This window comes from Acartia tonsa, chromosome 4, assembly GCF_053477335.1.
Source record: "Acartia tonsa isolate MP-2025a chromosome 4, ASM5347733v1, whole genome shotgun sequence".
NCBI lineage: Eukaryota > Metazoa > Arthropoda > Copepoda > Calanoida > Acartiidae > Acartia > Acartia tonsa.
This window is the reverse complement of record NC_137263.1, coordinates 37,932,708-37,952,163: the sequence shown is the minus strand read 5'-3', so window position 1 is coordinate 37,952,163 and position 19,456 is coordinate 37,932,708. Positions and strand designations below refer to the sequence as shown.

General features: G+C 31.4%; 1 protein-coding gene across 1 annotated transcript in view; it reads left to right on the top strand.

The window, feature by feature from the left end:
- LOC145317074 (uncharacterized) overlaps positions 1-18,084 on the top strand; it is a 99,949-nt gene extending 81,865 nt beyond the window's left edge. Inside the window, exons 13-18 of the mRNA XM_080157962.1 lie at positions 8,823-8,920; positions 9,793-9,883; positions 10,662-10,734; positions 12,817-12,888; positions 15,292-15,892; positions 16,368-18,084. Coding sequence (XP_080014088.1) covers positions 8,823-8,920; positions 9,793-9,883; positions 10,662-10,734; positions 12,817-12,888; positions 15,292-15,892; positions 16,368-16,686 — 1,254 coding nt within the window. The 3' untranslated portion in view covers positions 16,687-18,084. The remainder of the gene's footprint in view (positions 1-8,822; positions 8,921-9,792; positions 9,884-10,661; positions 10,735-12,816; positions 12,889-15,291; positions 15,893-16,367) is intronic.
- Positions 18,085-19,456: the final 1,372 nt, after the last annotated feature.

Sequence of the window (19,456 nt, the reverse complement as noted above, 5' to 3'; positions counted from 1 at the left end):
GGAATCCCCCCAACCTTAATTCGATTTTTAAAACACACTACCAGCCCCTGCGGGGGCTTTAACCCTGAAAGACATACCTATTATAATAGAGTAATGGCACTAGAGTGTTTTCCGCCTCATAACTGAAGACCATAAAAATTATTCCTACTGTTGATTTGTCAAATGCGTGACTTAAATAATTAGAGAAGACAGAGTACCTGGCCCAAAACAGGCGCACAGTTGCAATTTCGAGACAAAGGACGTGCAATTTAAATGTTTGTTATCTGAATTATCCTCATCATAAAGTTCAGAGATACATCATGCAAAATAATCTCGCCTGGTGTATCCCGTCCTCGATAGGCTATTCGGTTTGCCGATAATGCTATGTGGGAAATGGGATTCAAGTGTACTTAAGGTGTACTTTTCTTAGCTGAAATATAATTTCTTGTAAAGATTTCTAAAGCTTGTAATCTTTTTCTCAAAGAGGCTGTTTCTTTTTTTTAATGCGAAGTTTTTTGTTTACAAGGTAGGCCCGTCCGTCTGTATGTACGTAACGTATAGATCTTTTAGGCATGCAAGAATTGTACTATTGATTTCACAAATTGAATGATAATTCCTGTAACAGTTAGGGACGATTTATAAAGCATAGCAACTCTATACCGTTACCAGAGAGTCTGTACATTCTTTCAAACATGCTGATTTTGTACTATTTACAACAATTTTTGTATGATTTAATTATCTTCTGACTTTTGGAACAAATATATTCAGGACAGCAAGGTGCATTATCTTAAGCTAAGCATATGTATAATGTCTTCAATGTGAGTCCTTAAATAGAATCCTGTATTTACGCAATTTTGCAATTAATTTGTTATACAATTCTGTTTAGACTTTTAAATTATACATATCTTCGTATTAAGCTGACATATTACTAGTGTTAATATTCGTTTGTTCTATAGTCTGATTTTAGAGCTTTATGGTTGTTGTCATCCTTGTTATTGATTTATAATTTTCATTTTTTTTGGTAGCACTTCAAAATGTAAACTTGGTAAAAAAGTAAAATTTGTAAGGAGCATAAATATTAGCGCACATGACAATAACAAAATTTTACATGAAATTGGAAAAATCTTCAGAAATTAAATATATTATAAATATGTTTTATAAGTATATAACATAAATATATAGGCAATAGCTATAAACAGCGCAGCACTAGCTAGTTGAATATTATACATAAAATGAGATATTTGCTATATGAATTAGCTGTATGTTTGTGTCTAACTAATTAAAAAAGGAAGAAATCATTTAATGATTAAAACAAAAAGATTTTTGTTTTAAAGATACAAGCTCCTATGATTTTAAACTTACCCAAAGATATATCAATTAGAAAAGTAACATAATACCTTTCTTTCTGTAGCAAAGGATCACTCTAACTGCTACACATGATATGGTTCTCCATTACAGTCAACCTTTTTGTATTCCTATATAATGCCTTTAACTTATTTGGGGAAGGTTCTTCTAAAAGAAATCGTCTATGATAGCAACCCCCTCCCCGAGCAAAATTCAATCTTTTAAAGGGTCGATTCTCCCTCCCTCCCCCCACATTCCTACAAGTGCTTCTAGAGGCCTCTAGGGACACATCTGCTGGTATAATATAATACAGCTAAAATCATAAGAATTTTATACTTATTATACAGATAAGGATACTCACCTTTAAACAGGATAATCTATCTTTTCATGATTCCACTTATAATGTTAAATAGTGAAAAGTAAAACAGAACTTGTAATTTTGCTAATATTGTAATGAGGTCAATCCCTAATCCTAAATCCGTATTTCCTTATCCCACAAGTAATTAGCAACATAATGTCTGAGTATATAACATATATATGTACATTATAGACAATAGACTAATTATAGAATAGACATAGAAACATTTTTTTCTTCTTTTTTAAAGGTTTTTTGATTAAATTAGACCTAATTTCTCGCTAATGCAATGGGTACACTTTATTTTTAAATCATTTAGATTAACTTAAAGGTAAAATATCTTAACAAAAACAATAAAAAATTACTATGCTTTTTTATCATATGTCTATCGAATATTGTCCTGTATTGAGATCGTTTATGTGAATAATTAAAAAGAACAAAGCCTTGTCCAAAATGATAATAATATAGACCACCCAAATTTTAGAGTTTTACTTAACAAAAATGTTTCCTGAGGAATCGAAAAAATATATGTACCAAAAATATGTTCTTTTTTATGTCTTCATGCATGCATTTCTTTTTGTCTACATTATAACATAAACCATGCAAGTAAAAAGCCTAAATTTGAACAAAACTGAGCCGGCCTAACGTAAATCCATGTTCCAAGTCACATATTCCATCCAATATGTGTACACTATTTTTTATCTTTTTGTTCCTCTTTATTTAACAGCATAGCATTTTTACAATTATATCTTTTGGTTGGTTGGTTGGACAGTAAGTGTTTTGCTATTATATGATTGTTTGTTATATACTTAGTTTAATGACTCCCTGAATACAGATTTATGAACAAACATTGCGTAGAAAGAATTATATTGAATATTCTATAAAATTATAAAAGTCCTTCCTTTTTTTGTTATTTTTTCAACATATACAACTGTAGTTATGTCAAAAATATGTCAGCCTTGATTTCTTATGTTTAGTGGCATATAGAACAATAGAACAGGAACATATCTATATTATAGATATATATATACAGACAACTACCTCCTTTCATTTTTCAAAGACCTCTTTCGTCTGCTTCTAAATTATTTTCTGCTACTTGGCTGTGTTAATATAAGCGACACCATTGGTTGATTTTCAATGACCTAATAGGAAGGTTGCACAAGACGGTTGCGATGGGGAGATACAGTTATTTAACCCTTTCTTCCTTTGGTGTTTTACTCTAATCTTTTAGGCTCCAAATAGTTAATACTTTGCATTATTGTGCATCAGGTTTATAATCTGGGATGGCTATTGCATAATCTAATATCATAAATGAATTGAATAGATTCCATGAATATAGTAAGTTTGTGGTATAATTAAATGATTACAAAAAATGCTTGTATCATCAAAAAGCTTTTGAAAATTGTCCATTTTCTTAATTCAATTTGTATATAGAAATGTAATGTACGAAACTTAATTAAAATAGTTTATTGTGAGTGAGGGGTATGTCTCTGCTACTTTAATTTATGCAGGGAGTTAGGACAATCGGGCTAAAATAAATCTACATACCTTTCTTATTACCTAAGGAAGAAAAACAATAAAAGGCTGCATTTACACATCTTTAAATTTAATTCAATTGTCCACATCCTAGGGATTGTATTTGACATTGGAATATAAATAATATCGGTACTAAACAGGGATAAGGGATGGGAAACGTAGGAAAATATTATTTCAGGCATATTTCAAGCCTAGGCCTAATAAACCAGTTTTGGGATGGCGCAGTGGTTCGTTAAAAACGCTAATACAAAAACTGTGTGTGTGTGTCTAGATAAAGTATAGAATCAAATTCAGGTAGCTAGTTTAACCCTTAAGGGTAGGGGGGGGGCGTTGAACGCCCCCCCATCCGGTTTTTTCTATCTCATTTTCTGCGTGTGAAAAATAAAGAGCCCAAACTGCTTGACTTTTTAAGTGTGGGTATGAGACATAACTGAGAGTTGAAATTTTTTGAATATCTCCATCCTGGCGGGCACAGAATGCCAGCAAACCTGGCAGGGTCATCCAGGTAAAGAGCAAAAATATTTTTTTTTGACTTAAACAAAGCATTTTATCTTACCAAAATACTAAAATATCCTCTAGTAGTACATCCTCATATTAAATACAGGTGTTCAAGTCAATTTTAGGTTCTAGGTATGATCCTGCAGGTCCTGATCCTCCAGGTCTCCAGAAATCTTTAAAAGGCTCATGTGGCCGCAATTTTTTACTTAGAGACTTCAAATTTCAAACTTAAGCTTATCTTACAAAAAAATTTTATTCTAGCTTCAAAAATAAAAAAATTACAGCCGTTTGAAATTTATAAGTAAAAAAGGACTTAAAAACAAAGGTTGTTAAATAAAAGGGTGAAGGAAGCGAAAATTGACCTTGACTTACTTAAGGTCGGAAATTCATCATAACACTTGCACAAAAATTTTTAGCCCTCTAGCTCTAACTCTTCTAGGAACTGAGATAATAGGGGGGGGCGTTGAACGCCCCCCCCCCCCCCCCAACTGATTAAGGTGCGGCAAGGGGCCTGACCGTAAGGGGTTAAAGTAAAAAATATAACTTTTTATAAACCTATATATTAATGGCTTTTGTTAAAATGAAGTTTTTTCTCTCCCAAAATTTTTTAGTAGCGAAGCTACTCTATAATTCACTTTGTCCGTCCGTCAGTCAGTCTGTCCGTCAGTCAGTCCGTCAGTCAGTCCGTCAGTCAGTCCGTCAGTCAGTCCGTAATGCTATGGGGGAAATGGGATTTACTCAGCTCCTATAAAAGATAGAATGCTGAAATTTTTTGACAACATTCCCATTATTAAGGAGCACAATTGACTATAAAACATCATTTGCAGTCGGACCGATTTTTAGCAGGTTTTAGGCTATTTTTATATTTTTCACATTTTTCACATTTTTCTCCATATCTTCAGTGTTTATGGTCCGATTTTCAAAATTTTTTCAGTTACAGATATCAAAATTAAATTTCCCGTCTTTTTATGATGACAACCATGACGGCCAGACTGCCTTTTCAGCAGGTTTTAGGCTGTTTTTTTATATTTTTAACATTTTTCTCCATATCTTCAGTGTTTATAGTTCGATTTTCAAAATTTTTTCAGTTGTAGATGTCAAAATTGAATTTTCCGTCTTTAAAGGAAATAACCATGAAGGCCAGACTGCCTTTTTGGCAGGTTTTAGGCTATTTATAAATATATTTAACACTTTTTTCCATATCTTCAGTGTATATGGTCTGATTTTCCAAATTTTTAAAGTTTTTAAGGATTTAAAAATTAAATTTTTTGTCATTTTAAGAAAACAACCATGGCGGCCAGACTGCCTTTTATCAGGTTTTTGGCTATTTTTATATGTTTTACATTTTTCCCAATATCTTTGTTTATTTTGATCCAATTTTCAAACTTTTATGGAATATCAGTATCAAAATAATTTTTCCCATTGTTATGAGCATCTTTAATATAATTTACTTTGACCATCGTCATCATACAAAATAAAACAAGGTTTCATATTTATCTTATCCAATAAATCTATTCTTGATTTTAGTAAAAACCTTTTAAATCTACCTGTACGTATTCCCATCTACGATTTTTTTGTGCTTCGCTACTTATGGATGTTGTCATCCTTGTTTCTCTTTTACTTTGGTAATTTGAACTGTCAGAAAGCTATCATTGGGTTTCCCTCAGACAGATTTAAGTTTGTATTATTTGCATTTTTATTAATGAGTAAAAATTTTATTTGAAAATTTCATTGCTAATTAAAATTCAAAATAAATAAAATAATATGCACTTGGGTAACATTCTATTAAGTTCTTTGTATACTATTATGTCATGATAGATTTGTACTGTGTTGTATTGTTCAAATATTAGGGTTAAGGTGTTGTATCAATTCCGTATTAAATTTTTAAAATTCAAAATACAACATCTAATTTATAAACTACCAATTGAAAATTCGTAGCTACCTTCTTTCCAAAAAATAATCCCATTATTTTTGTTTTTTCTATATGGCCCTTTTTTAATGTTTAACTCTAAGCAGATTTAATAATTAAGCTAATGTGATCTAACACCATTTATATTTATTTTTTAGTACAGACAAATCCTTATTTTTTCTAGAATTGTCTGCTTATTAAATTTCCGCCAATTGGTGATTGGTTGATACAAAACAGGCCGATTCTTATTGGTTTAGAGCGATAGCTACTTGGGAGCATCCGCCAGTTTGATAGGAATTTGTAATAGTTGCAATATCCCTTTAGAATGTAGGCCGGGACCTAATTAATGGCCAGGTTTCCTATCCCTTATCCCTGGTACTAAAGTTTTGAAAACAATCTTTATTATAGGTTGGGCTAAAAACATTAGGTAATTTTAATTCATTTTGATTGATTAGGTTATTGCTTCGCAGGTATATAGGCACTGCATGGTTATGTCCCCCGGCAGGGGTTAGTCATAAGAGAGAGAAAAAAATTACTCCCTCTTATTTTCAATTTATTTTATAATAAATGTTGGAGGGTTTATTGGTGCTCAAAAGTCACTTAATGTGAAAAAAACCGGAAAAATTGTCTTTTATTGACTTAATCCTGTAATCTTTATATGTTTAAAACTAAAAAAGTACAATATATTTTTAATCAAACTTTGATCTCATCAAAATTTAATTAAAAATTTCATAACCATACAATCTTATAAATATGTAAGAGGAATTTTCGTCTCATTTTTACTCTTAATTCCACCAAAAAGTAAACTTAAGTTAATTTGGGACTAATGAAAAGCTCTCCTAAAAATATTTAACATTGTTTCTTACGGATATTACAATATGAGATATACATATTTATTACATATTAAAGACAGTTGTCTGTGGATAAGAAAATATAATTAGTTACTGTTTTGTTTGCTGGCAGCTTTTACTTAAGGTCAGGTAAGGTTTTTCTTTGTTCCCACTGGGACTAAGCAGAAAAAAAAATATTTTCTCTTATTTTAAAAATTAGGGGGAAGGTATTCTATGCTCCTTAGGTACTTTAAGGGAAAGCACCGTGGTTCACGACATGGAACATCTACGCCCAGACCAATAAACTCCTATAAATCATTTATTCAAATTTTAAGAAATTTTATTGACAAAATTTAAGTTTGGGAACCATGGTAATTTAACATTAAAGCATTCCAGTAGAATTAATTATTTGGCTTAGATGTGCCACTTCAGTTAATCAGATTATGGAGAAATACATTCACAGTATGTCCAGCAAAAAAGCTGAATCTTTCTTAATTTATTTTAAAAAAGCTTTTTAAAGGCAAAGCTCTCTATGATTATATAGCATTACGAAAAAGATAGTTAGGCATATTAAATTATTAATTATGAAAGATTTTATTTTGATCTTTATAAACTTGTTTGACTTTTTTTTGGAATATATGTAGCAAAGCTATTTCGTAAACATATCAGAGAAAAGTACAAAACTTATTCTTTTTCACGCAATTTTGTCTCCATGCATAGCCATACTTATTGAACATTTTGAAGGGTCGTTTGCTACTTTTATGCAACTTTCGGCTTCGCCCCTAGCCTCTAGGGGCTCCTCCCCAAGAGAAAATTAAAAGAATTAAGTACTACTAGTGCTGCCGCTAGTAGTTTTATTTGAACTATATATTCCCTGAAAAGTAGAATTCGATCGGTTCATTGGTTACCAAGATCTTAAGGGACAGACGGACAGACAGACAGGCAGACATCGTTCTACTTTGTATTATAGATATATTTTTTTGGTGAAGATACATTTGTCTATATGAAATGATATAACTTTCTTTTTGGGCTATTTTAACCCATAAGGAAAAAGGATAAGAGGACGAATACTCACCCCCTTTTCATGGTAAAATACTACTTTTCCATCCCTAAATTTTTAAAGAAAATTTAGCAGACGAAAATCAAAAGCCGCCCAGGGCTTTTTGTATGTCAATCATAAATAATAATGTGAATAAAAAGAAAAGCGATATTTAGCAAACAGCTGTGGGCGGTCAGAATCAGCTGAATGTTTATTATGAAAAAGATTTCCCCCTTTTTAAAAATGAAAGGATTCATCTTTTGTGCACAAATTTTTTAAAATAAAAATAAATTCTTTGTATTTAAAACATTAAAATGACAATATCTAAAAGTAAAAAGTAAAAAAAATATTTTTTTAGATATTGTTATTTTAGTATTTTTTTATATTTAATAACAAAATTTTCTTTTTATTTTTAATTTAAATATTATATTCTAATTATTAAAACTTTACATATTAATTTTGTAATCCTCCCATTTGAAAAGTGGTGGAATAGCAATAAAATTTAGCGCGGCAACAGCACTAATTAGGCTTTGGGCCCACTGCCTATTTTCGTCTTCTAGTTGCTTCGATTCCCCCCTTTTTTTTCTCTATGTTTTAACCAAACTAATGATTATATTTTATAAAAGTCATTTAAGAAAACTTTTGCTTAATATGTGTCGAAATGAAACATAAAAGAACAGCAACCACAAAAGATTTGCTTTAATTATTTTGGATAATTATATGTTAATAGTCTAAGAATAAATTCGATCTTATTTTAAAATTTTAAAACAAATCAAGATTAAATTAAGATTAGGTAATGGCTGTAGTGGTTTTTCATAAGGACCTCAATTAAATATAAGTATATTAATAAAAATGAACGTTGTATATTTTTTCTATTCTGTGCTATCAAATTTGTATGTTTTTGAAAGTTCAATAAATTTTATAGTATTTTTGCAAAGAATATAAGAATAATATATAGATTGTATATGCAAGAAAGACAGAAATTGGCAATTTTACTGCGGCTTGACCTTAAATGTAAAATAAAAATCGCCAAGAAAAATAATACGACAGCTTTGATTGTTAACTTTCTTGCCGCTGTAGTCCAAGCGGCTGCAGATGCGGCGGTAGCCGTGACAGGATGATAGTCTAAATCTAAAACTGACTATCACAAAAACTTTCTTTTTAAAACTCTTTAACTAGAGTTTATTGTTTCTAATATAATTTAAAAACACTCTAATTCTTAAGTCCAGTATATTATATTTTTAAAACTTATAATATTATAGGATAGAGAGTTTGTAAGCACTGTAGCAACTTGGTTAGGCTGGACCAATTTATACATTATTATTATTATAGGATGGAGAGTTTGTTAGTACTGTAGCAACTTGGTTAGGGTGGACCAATTCCTGTATGAATCCTGTCATTTATGCTTTTTGTAGCAGAGAACTTAGAAGGTAACCATTCATTTTGTTAAGAAAATTTTAAAATGCGTTGTACAATTAAAGAGATTGTCATATATGATTAAACTAGATTTTTATCTTTAGGCTCCACAAAAAAAAATGACCAAAAAAAGACCTACAATCATCTGAGAATTTTAAAAAATGACATTGTAACGCTTTGAATTTTTCTACAACCAGTTTTTAATAGAAAATATTTCATAACAAAGACACAGGGAGGATGGGGACATTGGGCTGCTTAATACACTATTCCATAAACTTTTGGCGTTATCCTCCGAAATATTAATTTTAATTTTGAAAATTTTTATAAATAGCCCCCCCCCCCCCCTCCGACAGAACTATTTTAGGTTAGGTTGGGTTATAGGCAAGGGGACCGAGCGCCCGCGGCTAGGCAGGCTAGGGGGCCGAGCTCTGCGGCTAGGCAGGCTAGGTTGCCGAGCTCTGCGGCTAGGCAGGCAAGGGTGCCGCGGCCAGAGTTCATAGTTCTGTCAGTGGGGGGGGGGGGGTGGAGGGGGTGTGAGGTATAAAAATATTATGAAAAAAATATTTCTAAGAGGATAATACCAAACTTTAAAATAACGCTTTCTTATTTGTGGCCTCAACAACTTTTTGGGACTTTTATTTAATTTTGATAGGTTGGTTCATGAAGTTGAGTGTCCAAACGTTTCAACAATAATTGTAATCTACAGATGGGATGGTGTATCATCATTAGTGATGTAATCGGCACTTTATATCCCTGACAAGGACAACTAAATAAAAATATAAAAAAATAAATAGCAAAAATATGGCGTCTTCAAGTAATATTGAATAATGGACGTACAGACATACCACAATTATAGAGCAGCTTCACTACTATCTAAACTTTTTAGGGGATTTATAAAGACATTGAGTTGTTTGTACCCGAGGAAAGCAATCACAAGATTAACAAAGGCAGTGAGACAGTATTCAAACTTGGGACAGGTACTATTATTTATTTCAAGTAATGTGATACTATGCCTTTATATCCAGCAAGGTGTCTTCTATACTAATTATAAATCGTAGCGTATAATAAACAGATTTCCACAGATATTAAATTGAAAAAATTGGAATTAATTCTAGTTTTGTGGAAATTTCTCTATATTACGATTCATGATTTTTTATTATGGCTTATAATCCAGCATAAATTAATCAGATTGGACACCATTTACAATTTAGACTTGTTGAATTATACTTTCTCGAAATTCTTATGTACTTTTGTCTCACAAAACATCTAGATTTGTCAAATTTTGTCTCTGAGAAATAACATTTATTTTTGTTAGTACATTATCTGACATATTTTCATACATTAAGGTCCAACATAAAATATGTTTTATTTTTATTTACACAAAACCTTTTCTTTAACTCTGTTTTATATCTGCTTCGAGTAGAGCATTTATGATTGCTATTGTTGGCAAGAAGTAAAGATTGCCTAAGTCTTTTCATATTCATCAACATCAAGTGTTTGGCCTTTTAAATTTTTGCTTTACTATTATGCCAAGACCAATTTGAAGTTAAGACTGTTGCTTAAGGAACTCTAATTCCATAAATATTATGATTAAAATAATAGGTGGATAAGTTTGGACACTGTTGCTGTTATGATTCAATTTAAGGTTTCAAGATGTAATTTTTGCTTGAATGTTTTTAAAACTGGGTTTCCTGATAAGTGATATAATTTATAATCAATTGTCCCCTCCCTTCCTAAACCTTTTATATCCTTTAGGATTTTTCCCCGCCTGACTCAGTGAACCAACGCTCCACAACAGACTCGGCTAGTAAAGGAAACTCTACCAAAGGTAAATTTGTGCTTTTCCTCAAAGTGAATATCGCGCACCGAACTCCCTTTTATTTTTAGAATTATGAAAATAAAAGAACATTTTCTCACGTTGCCCACTAAAAACTAAGAGTAACAAAATCAATTGTATTCGATAACATTGTAATACAATTCATGCATAGTCAAGTATTTCGATTCTATAAATTCTAAAAGACGAAACAAATTCTAAAGCAAAAGAAAAAGCACAGCCTTTTCATACTTGACAATATTTTTATATAAAAGATAAAGATTTATGTATAAAGTAAAGTTTTAGAACAAAGAATGAAATAATATATCTGTTTAAGATATCTTCCTGGACTGTCATTAGTTATTTTTGACATTTTCCAATATTTTCATATCTCTATCACCAACTTTTATTTTACCATAAGTTTGTAAAATTGAAAATTTGACAAGTTTCTCTGCATTTTCTCTAGATTTTTAGAAATCTTAATCTAGTCTTTTAAATATTTAAAATTTTCAAGTGTTCTATGTTTTTTATTTAATAAGAAAGAATCTTATTTTAAATCAAAATAGTAATAATGATTATTTAAGAAAATGTTTGTATAAAAAGATCTCTCTAACCACTGAACTAGTATTATTTAAAATTTTTGTGATAGTTTAGGTTAACTGCTCCAAGTTTTTTTAACACTTTTTATTTTAATATATGTAATTTTAACACCCACCCACCATCTTAAAAGTTACTGTTTAATGATTTTAAACTTGTCTTCCTAATTGTAAAAAGATTAGAATGTCTGAATTGGGTCCTAGGAAAAACACAGGAGTGACAAACGTCGGAATGGACAAATGTTGGAGTGTACACTTAACCTAACATAACTAATTTATAGGTTTTTTTTAAACCTAACCCCTGCGGTAAGCTTATTTGTATATTCATATCTTAACCTAACCAACCTGTGTACGTAGAACTACTTAATTAACGTAATATCTTAAACACTTCTGCGTTTGTCTACTACGACGTTTGTCACTCCTGGAACCCTGAATTGCAAGACCTGAAATGTTTTTGAAATTTCCTGAAATTTTGAAATTGGCCTCGCTCAGGATTTACGATTTTTAACGGGAGAAGGTTTTGAAAGAAAAAACTTGAGGGTAAAGTCATAGATTCTAAAATTGAATTAAATTCACTGTTAAAAAAACAAATTACATATGGTTTACAATATGTTTTGATCCTCTTACAGTTAGGGCAATGGAGGAAGTAAGTAAAAAGTAAAGTTTTAACCAACACTACCTATAAAGGCTACAAAGGCATATTCTTTGTTAATCTTGAAAAACCAAAATTATTTAAAAGTTAAATCTTTCTTTTTTAAGACATGTATTATGCAAAAGTATATTTTTGAATATAAAATTTTAAAAAAACCTTTAGCGTATCAAATCAATGATTTGAAGGCAAGATTTTAATTCTATTAAATATATGACACAATGCCTTTCTTTTAAATTATTAAGGATTTAAGATAATTAACATATAACAAAACTAAGATAACCAAAAAAAATTGATAATATTTATTGGCGTCTATATGATATTCTAAATTCTGTCGTTACCCACACTATATTAGAAAAAAAAGTGTAAGGAAACTTTATCCTCGAAGCTCTGTAATTGTAATTTGATACAGTTAGACCTCAACAAAGGGTTTGATGTTTTTAATACAACAATTGTGTTTGTCCTTCTTTTTTATTTTTAATAATTAGAAATGCTGATACGAAAAAAGTAAATGACCTACAAGAATAAAATTTGACAGTTTTAATATAGGTTATTTTGTTTATTTTATTTGACTTCTTGAAATAATCTTTAAAAAAAATAGGTAGATTATCGACTGTTCTATAAGATCTCTCTAACCACCAAAACAAGTAGGTTCTCCTTAACAGGGATTCTGACAATAACTTTTGGTTGATTGTATTTTAGAGATAAGTCAATCCTTCTAAAGGAAAAGCCCTTGGAAGAAATTCTGCTCAAACGCCACGCTTAATATTTAGATTAGGACGTCCCATTCCTTTTTGTGGCGAATCCACCAGTGTCAATAATTGTTTATATTAAACTTTGATATGTATTTAGTAAATGGACGAGGTACACCACAAGTTATAATCACAAACTCCACCACAATACACAACAACAAATACAATAAAGGTAATTTGTAGGAGCGAAGCTACTACTAATAGTCGTTTTTCTTCATCGGTTGGTTTGTAAAATCAGTATCCTACCAAGTGTACAAATGGGGAAACAATGATATAAAAAAATAGATATATAAAGAGAAGGAAAAACAGTACATAGGACATCTGGAACCTAGTAAAAGTGTCTGACTCTGATTATGACGTAAAAAAATTAGCCAATGAGAGTCCAGTATACACTGTAATTGACCAAGTGGCCTCTCATAGGCTAATTTTTTTTACGTCATAATTAGAGTCAGACACTTTTTACTAGGTTCGACATCTGCCATCGCACAAAGTCCGGGTCATCCCTTTTTATATAAATGTTAAACATAGGCATTTTTGAGATGAAATAATTTTTTTTAATAACCACAGACTCTATAACAAAAGGATTACAAATGTTGTGTGGGAAAAACACATGTTCTACTTGATTCCTATTTAGATACTAAAAAATAAAAGTTTTCCTGTCTTGCGAATTGATTATCCTTGTAGATTTAGAAGTTCATATTAGGTACAAAAAAGGGTATTTTTGACTTCTTAATATTACATATTTTAGCTTTTTTTTCATTTTCTTTTGGTAGATTCTATGAAGTAGTTTTTGTGCTGTTTTTTTTTATCAACAAAAAAACAGTAGTTTTGATATCAAGTCAAAAATATGTCAGCCCTGACCAACCACTTCAGCAATTTACATTTTTCAATAGAGGGTGGTTTGTCGATAATAAGTCAGCTATAACCACTTGCTTTTGGTGTAATATAGTCGACAATAATAATAAGTAATTAAGTAATAGCATTTCTAAATGTCGACTCGACAAAAAAATTAAAACTTAAATGTCGAAAACTTACTCTCTCCCTGCTTTTAAAACAATGTTTAACCCCAGCTTAAGATACAACTCAACAATTTCATTGGAATCTTAAGAATTTTTATAATTTGCTGAGTAAATATGTTGATATTATGTCTTATTTATTTTTTCTTTTCAAACGGTGCAACATAATTTAAAAGAAGTAGGATGTGTACGTGTCTGTCTCTCTGTTTGTACTATAAGAAACTGATTTAAAAAGCTTGAACTAACTTATTAAGAGAAATACTATCCTAAGAAATTTCTTCCCTCGCAAAAAATATTTGATCGTCTTTAAAATGGATACCAAGTATCTTATTATATAATGTACTAATGTTTTTTGTTCTAAAGCTTAAGATATCAACATTTTCTGAACCGATTGAAATCTCCATTTCAAAGAAGCTTCAGTTAGGTTCATGGATGGTTTTATGCTATTAACAGTCTTAAGAATGTGTAGGCTATTTATGTGGACTTTTAAATATAGAGCCCCTATATGATATGGGCGCAGCCGCTAGTTTTAGAAAATTTTAAAAAGTGTTAAAAAGGATCTTTTAACACTTATCATTTGAAATTTGTAAGTTACAATGTAAAGATTGTCTTCTTGTTTTTTTTTGTATAAAAAAAATGGAGCCTTATCACAAGAAAACATTCTCCAAGTAATTTCTTCTAAAAAAAAAGAAAAACTAGAAAGTAGACTTAATCTTCTTTAATAATACTCAAGTAATGAATATGTGGTGCTAAGTAAATATGCTCAGGGGCGAGGCTACTTTACATTTTGGTTTGTTGGTAATTTATACGAAATTTGAAATGATAACGTGCCTGCTTGCTGTAAGGGAAAGGTAACGGGTTTAAGTCCACATCGCGTCATACTACCTAAATATTTAAATGGTTCCTACTGCCGCTATGTCTGGTTCGTGACAGTAATGGGGAATGACTTGGCTCATAAACAACCGCAAATAATGCAGAGTTAGGACTTCCAGACAAAGGATTAGTTGTCTGTTGGATGTTACATAACCTAATGTCCTTGGGGGTTAGAGTATCGCATCCCATTACACGCGGTTGATGCTCTGGCTTCTCATGATTTAAACCAGATTTTTTAGCCCCTAGTGGTTGAAGGTTCGGGCAAGCAAAACTAGTGTTCACTTTTCGTTATTTTCTTAATATTCGTGGATAATTGTCTCAAATACGATGCCATTCATGATTTTTTAGTATGACTGAGATCCAATCGCGGATACCAATCGGTTTCGAAGCCATACTGGATAAGTTTTATTTGCCTAAATATACAGATATATATATTTGTATAGCTTGTCCTTTTAGAGAAAATTTAGGAGCCAAATTCTCTATATTTGGCTTTTTAGCAGTAAATGTTGTAAAACAATCTTTGGCTGAGATCTTATTTAACTTTTAAGGTGTATACCTATCTTAGTCTGCACCTTAAAGATATAATTACATAGTAATTATATATATTGTATAATTACATATAGTAGAAATAATGCGTATTGCCGTGTAAATTTAAAAAAAGATGTTCTTAATTTTTATTGTTTCAGGAAATCCAACATTTAGAGTCGAGGAGGTTCCCTTGATGAAAACTCAAAATCACAACTCAGTAGCGCCACTAATTACCAAACAAAACATTGAACCATCAGTAAAACAATCCCTTCTCCCGTCAGCGTGTCCCCCACCCTCAGCTAACCACATGGTAGTGGACTCATTCCACGAGGACAAATTAATGCAAAGCATCATGAAAAATTCCCGAGAAAATCCGGAGCCGCTGTCTAAACAGAGCTCTTGTGAGAGCAGCCAGCTAATAAGCTTTAGTCCGCGCAAAAATCTAGAAATCAATGGCAAAGGTAGCGGCGACTATGCCGGTCAATTGGCAATGGCCGGCAACGCAACAATTGCCAGGAGTGCGTTGCGGAGCGGAGGCGGGGGAGTGCTGAAGAAGAGTATGAGTGCTAGTAACAGTACAGTGAACACAAGATCTAGCAGCACGTGTATATCTGTTGGCTGCTCCACTAAAGTCAACTGTATGGAGGGTAGTAACAAAGTTGGTGTGGCAAGCAGCAATGGTACTCCTCATGCGTACACTAAAATTATGGAGAATAGTAATAATAGGATGGTTAGGGGCACAGAAAACTATGCTTACAGGTAAGCTTCCTATTTTTCAAGAATATACATGGACACTCTTCCCTGTAAGACGAGTTTTATACAGTGAAAGTAACTATTTTAAGATTAATACGCCAGATTTTCTTTAACATTCAGCGGGATAAATTGTTCTGAAAAATAATCTATCAGTAGGTTACTTATCTACTAAAATGGTATCAGCTTATACCAACAACGAAATTAATTCTTAAAAAATCACGAAACCTATACGTGTTTTTCAGCTGTCATTGGGGGGCAACACATCGTAAAATGGACGACCTCTCCATTTGCCCCCCAAATATTATTTTAGAATTAGATTCATTTTGCTCTTTGGTTATACCTTATTCCTGAAATGGTATGCTTAACAACTGCTTACGTTCTAGATTTACATATTATTTTAAACTTGATAATCATACGTTGACTAAAATTTTTTTGCTTTTTTGTGACTTTAGCATAAAATTAATATTAAACTTTTTTTTAGGGAAAGTTACTTTACCCAGCGGACCATGTCTGAGCAGAGTGACCCAGGTATAATACCAGAGCACCCTGCCTGCGGCCAGGCTCCACCTCGTGCTCCCACTCCCCACAGTGTACCTTCATCCGCCAAGATCTGCTCCGACGAACAGTACGGGTTCCCGTGTACCGCCTCGCGGCTGGTGACGCCATACGGCGGCGGCGTCAACCGCCAGCTATGTCGTGAGTACTTGTGTAGAACTCAAAGTCTGGGGGCGGATGGGGTTTATGTTGTGGTTCCTAATGCACAGCCCCATCCAAGACTTTCAGTAGAAAGATTATTGTGAATTTTTAAAGACAAAAGTAACAGATACTATTTTGGGAAAATACTTATTTTTTTTCTCTCGAACAATTGTTTAGTAACCAAACAGTTATGAGGGTAAAACCATTTTTATAAAAACAGAAATATAAATAAAGATAATGTATGATTCCATTTTTCCCTTCTCTTCATAATGAAATCATCTTGGCCGACATGATTTTCAAGAGGGACAAAACCGTTGATTATATTACTGCTTTTATAAAAATTGGTTCATCCTTCATACTATAAAATTTATTATTGTCTTACCTAGGAATATAAAACTAAATAACTACCTATGCTATTTTATTTTTATTCTGAAACTTTTTTCTAATAGTGATTCTATTAAAAATATCGTTTTTGTAAAGAAAGTAAAATTTCTTTTCTATTGGAATTGTTAAAATTGGTTTATAAACTTCTAGAACTAAAAATATTCTACATTTTAATTTGATTTGTTAGGTATCTTGGTCAAATTATTGTTCAAATTTCACAGAAAAAAAAACACATTTGAAGAACTGATAAAAATCTAAATTAACAAAATTTCAACCTTAATTCATATTTTTAACTGAATTTAATACAGTAAAGAAGTCCCTTACATGCAACAAATGTAACAAAAAGTTCAAAACACTAAACTTACAAAATTTCCTTTAATTTATCCATATTACTAAAATTTGTTTTGAATTTTTCAACGATTAAGCAAAAAATAAAAATTTTTAGTAGTTAAACTACATTTTTATTTAGGTACTGTCCGTTCGACCTTCAAATCGTTACGTTAAATCGATAACTTTAACTTTTTATAATAAAAATATTTTCAAACTACATACCCATATATAAAAAATTTCTATGAACCTTTAAGGCGACAGGCGGCCAAACTTATAACTTATGTAGTTTGCACAAATTTTTATCCGACAAAAGAAGGCGTAATCCACAGTTACGTCGCAGGTTTTACGCGTGTTTTCTACAGTCAACCTTTCTCTTTGAATCCTTAGATCTTTGCTTTTCCAAATTATTTATAGGCCTTCTCAAACCTCATATAACGATGTACGAACATAACATGTAAGTTCAGCCGTTTGGCAGCTTGCAGCCTTTAAAGTTCATGTATTTTTGAGATAATCGATACCAGGAACAATTAAACTGTCAACTGCAACAGATCCTTTTCCGTATAGATCAATAAAAGTTTTTGTTTTGTTTTTGTTGCACTTAGTATGGACAATAAATTATTACCCTTGTTGACTTTTATTCCTTGAAAAAGGGCTGTCCCTAATTGAAATGAATTAAATTTTGGTTTTAGAATCGCATATTGTCTCAATGTTATCCTTTATGTAACTTCATAGAATAAAATTGTTTATGTTTTAATTGATTTTAGGCATGAATTAAATATTTTAAATAATTATTGTGTATCTTGTTAAAATAGAATGTGTGGTGCTTTCAAAAAATTAGAAACAAACCAGAAATAAAAACAAGGATGACAACATCCATAAGTAGCGAAGCTTTAAAGTTATGATTGTATATCAGGAAAAAAATACTATAAAGTAGTGTCATATAATAAATATCAATATTGGTAAAATAGGAAATAATCACACCTTTAAAATCACGCAACCTTATGATCATGAAAACTTAAAAATCTAGGAATCGATCTAGCACCGCAATTATTAGACAAATCCTAATGAGACTTGATGGAAATATGTAGAACATGCGCATACTTAATCCCTGATAATTTCAACAGTCAAGCCTGAATAGGAATTGAGAAAACAATGAAAACCTAAAAAATCTAGGAATCGATCTAGCACCCCAATTAATAAAAAAAAATATTATTGAAACTTAGTGAAAATATGTAGAATATAGAATTAATTAATCCCTGAAAATTTCAGCCCTTTATCTTGAAAAGGAGTTGAGAAAATCACGAAAACGTAAAAATCTAGGAATCGATCTAGCACCCCAAATAACAAACAGACGGACAAAACAATGTATATATTAGATGGGCATATATAGTGGGAATCTTCACTAAAAATTTCAGCTGTCTATCTTAAATAGGAGCCGAGAAAATCACGTTTCCCCCAATTCATTAATTACGGACGGACATTGTGAATTATAGAGAAGCTTCGCTACTAAAAAACAACCAAACTCTTGAAGTGTAAACATAATACAATATAACAGTTAGAAATTAAATTACCCCCACCCAAACATTACCCCAACCCATTAATATTTATTGCCCCCCCCCCCCCCTTAAAACAACTTATCTACATAACAACCAAGGGAAAATCGATTTTATTGTCATTTATACAGTCAAAATTCAGTTTGCCATAAAATACATCCAAACTTTTTAAATTGCACTGGCGAAAATACATCCACTGTAAGTTTGCTGGATATGTAAATGGCAGTCACCCCAACCAACATAAATACTCTAAAATTAATTTCAATAGGAAGGACTATGATGAGTTAAAGAAATATATTTCACGATTTACTAATAATTAAAGAAAATATAATGATTTGTGTGATAAAAAGGGTCATTTTTTACGTTTAATTCCGTTAAGTTGGGTTGTAGTCAAATGCTCTTATTCAGACATACGGATCTTAATTATGGACCATTTCATTTATATACATTTGGTTATAATTGAGAACACTTTGACTTAATAAGAACATTTGACTACAACCCAACGCCCAGCTTTACGGAATTACGAGAAAAAAAATACCCTCTTAACTGAATTGAATTTATCTTGCTCAAGATAGATACCTGAAAATAGTTTGTTCAGATGTTAAAA